The sequence below is a fragment of the Kryptolebias marmoratus genome, linkage group LG13 (assembly GCF_001649575.2).
Source record: "Kryptolebias marmoratus isolate JLee-2015 linkage group LG13, ASM164957v2, whole genome shotgun sequence".
Lineage (NCBI taxonomy): Eukaryota > Metazoa > Chordata > Actinopteri > Cyprinodontiformes > Rivulidae > Kryptolebias > Kryptolebias marmoratus.
Window position 1 is genome coordinate 231,007 of NC_051442.1, and position 2,819 is coordinate 233,825.

The 2,819-nt window shown below is 46.3% G+C and overlaps 1 protein-coding gene across 1 annotated transcript in view; it reads right to left on the reverse strand.

The window, feature by feature from the left end:
- Nucleotides 1-117: 117 nt before the first annotated feature.
- slco2b1 (solute carrier organic anion transporter family, member 2B1) overlaps nt 118-2,819 on the reverse strand; it is a gene marked incomplete in the record, with an annotated part of 12,063 nt that continues 9,361 nt past the window's right edge. Inside the window, 1 exon segment of the mRNA XM_037979112.1 lies at nt 118-1,813. Within this exon segment, the coding sequence (XP_037835040.1) occupies nt 1,642-1,813 (172 nt within the window).

Sequence of the window (2,819 nt, forward strand, 5' to 3'; positions counted from 1 at the left end):
TGCAGAAACAGCTGCAGAAACAGCTGCTGAATCTGTGCTGAAACAGCTGCTGAATCTGTGCTGAAACAGCTGCAGAAATAGCTGCTGGAAAATGAAATGTTTTTCACTTTTAATCAGTTTTTATAAAAAGTTTCAGCTTAAAAATAATTTGCTACATGATTCAACAAATTTGGTTTGCTGCTGAACCTAAAGGTCAAAGGTCAGGGGTATCAGACGGAGTCCTGCAGGGAGTTTGGAACCGAGGAGTTCACGTTCTGCAGGTTCTAAAGCTGTTCTGATCTGAAAACAGAAGATGGACGAGGACCGTCAAGCTTCTCGCAGAACCCAAAAACTAAAAGCAGTAAAAACCGCAGCAATCAGCTGCCTGAAAATCTGCAAACATCTGCATGAAGGCAGCAGTTTCAGGCGTTCACAGTGAAAAAACACAGAAACCGTCTGAGACCTTAAATCTGCTCCTCAAAGAAAAAACACTTAAAAAATAGATTTAAAGTTTCACAAGATTTTTCTTTTCTAAAATGTTCACAACAAAATGTAACTCAGCAAACATCACCTCAACACAAACATGGACTCACTGACGCTGTCAGAAACTAAACTTTGTATAAAAATAATCTGACTTTTTATGTTAAACAGACACAAGTTGAAATTTCAAAGAAGTTTTAAAGTTTCAGTGGATTCAGAAAAATCTTCACAGGAATCAAACTTCGTCCTGACAGAATCTGTCTCCGTTCGGATGGAATCATTTTGTTCCCGTCGTTCATCTTCTTGTCTTCGTCGCTTCATTACAGAGCAGGAAACAGATTTCTGTCAAATTAAGACCCAAGACAAAAGTTTCAGGACCAAAAACAAGAAGAAAACGTTTCGGAGAAGCTGCTTCTAATGTTTGTCTTTGTGCCGGAGGACGCAGGTTCGTCTCCAACAGCTGGGGACAGTTTCTCAGTTTCTGAGCTGCAAGTTTGGATGGAAGAGTTCCATGTCTGAACCACCTGGGTCAGCTGGGGTCAGCTGGGGTCACCTGGGGTCAGCTGGGTCAGCTGGGGTCAGCTGGGGTCACCTGGGTCTGCTGGGTCACCTAAATCTTCTGAACCACCTGGGTCAGCTGGGTCTGCTGGGGTCTGCTGGGGTCAGCTGGGGTCACCTGGGGTCAGCTGGAGTCAGCTGGGGTCAGCCGGGGTCAGCTGGGGTCACCTGGATCTCCCGGGGTTAACTGGGTGACCTTGATCTCCTGGATCACCTGGATGGCCTGGGATCACATGGATCTCCGGGGATCTCCTGGACAAAGCTGAAAATCCTGTTTGGTCAAAGAACCCCAGGCGGAAGTTGTTTCTCTGAGTTCAGACCTCTGTCTGTTCTTTGTGAGCTCATCTTGGTTCCGCTCAGAGATTCTTCTTGTAGCTGAAGAAAAAATCTAATAAATCAGATAAAATGTTTCTTGTGTTTGTTCGTGTTCTTCCTTGTAGCACAGAATCTGGACCCTGAGGGTCCATAAGAAGTTTGTTTATCGTCACATTGGTCTCTATAAACATGTTGATAATGTTCATGTATAAAATTCACAGGGTTATGTTTACATGTTGAGTACTGGATACAGAAAGATATAATGTTTGCCTCCTTTAGCAGGCAGCTTGGTTCTGTTGCTCCGCCTCCTCAGGTCTTCACGCCGTTCGCTTCTTTTTCCTGTGTATTCCGCTCCGCCACCAGCTGGTACGGTCCTCTCCTGTTCCGTTCACAAGTCCTGGCTCTCCTCCGAAGGACGATGATGGTCAGCAGGAAGCACAGCAGGCCTCCGCAGACGAAGACCACCATCAAGCCCAGAAACCTGCAAACAGACGTTCAGATCGTCAGCTGCAGAGCTCTGCTGAGGTCAGGAGCAGAAGTGAGTAACTTCCTGTAAGCAAAGGTCCAACAGGAAGCTGGGACTCATAAGAGTGTCACAGTGACACAGTGAAGTCATCGTTTTCCTGAGGAACTCTGAAAGATTCGACTCGAGTGACTCAGGTTTCAACTAAATCTGATCCCATTCAGATCTGCTCTCAGATCAGTTTTAGGAGCCTAAATAAAAAGATGATTAGGATCTGGGCTTTCTGAGTTATGTTTTGGTTTTCAGCCTCCTCACCTGAGTCCAGGTCCTCCTCAGGCCCAGCCCGTATTCTGCTCCACTGCTTCTCCTTGTGATCTCCTCAGTTTCCTGCTTCTAAGTTGTTTTATTTAATAAATCAGTTGTTTTTATTTATTTGGAGCTCTTTGTGTCAGTCTTTATTCTGGGTCCAATCCACCATCTGACCCTCTGAACCCAAGAAGAATCATCCTCAGCTTCTCTCCACAGTGGAACATCTACCTCCATCTCACCAACTGTCTGCAGATCCTCCTCCACCACATCCTCCTCTCCAGACTCTCTTCCACCTGCGCCCTACTCTCCCTACAGATGTGCTGTCTGCTAACGTCCACCATGGACCCCTGAGGAGCATTTTCTGAGCATGAACCCATCCTGCTGCTGAGGCCTGGTCTCTCAGATGGAGGCCTCAGCAGCAGGACGTCGGGTGAAACAGGAAGTCACAGCTCGCTCCTCACTGCTTCTGATTGGGTCAAATATAAGGAGTCAGAAGGAGCCAATCAGAGAGGAGCTGGGCGGTCTGAGGACCGTAATAAATCCAGTCTGAGCAGAGAGACGAGGATTAGTTCCTGGAAGGAACCAGGAAGTCTGTTGGTGATTTAAGTTGTGTCCAAACAAGACTTGGATGTTTAACATGAGGCTGGAACTGAGCCTCTGCCTGAAGGCAAAACCATGGTTCCACTTTGTTTTAACCACATTTAACTAGTTTCTA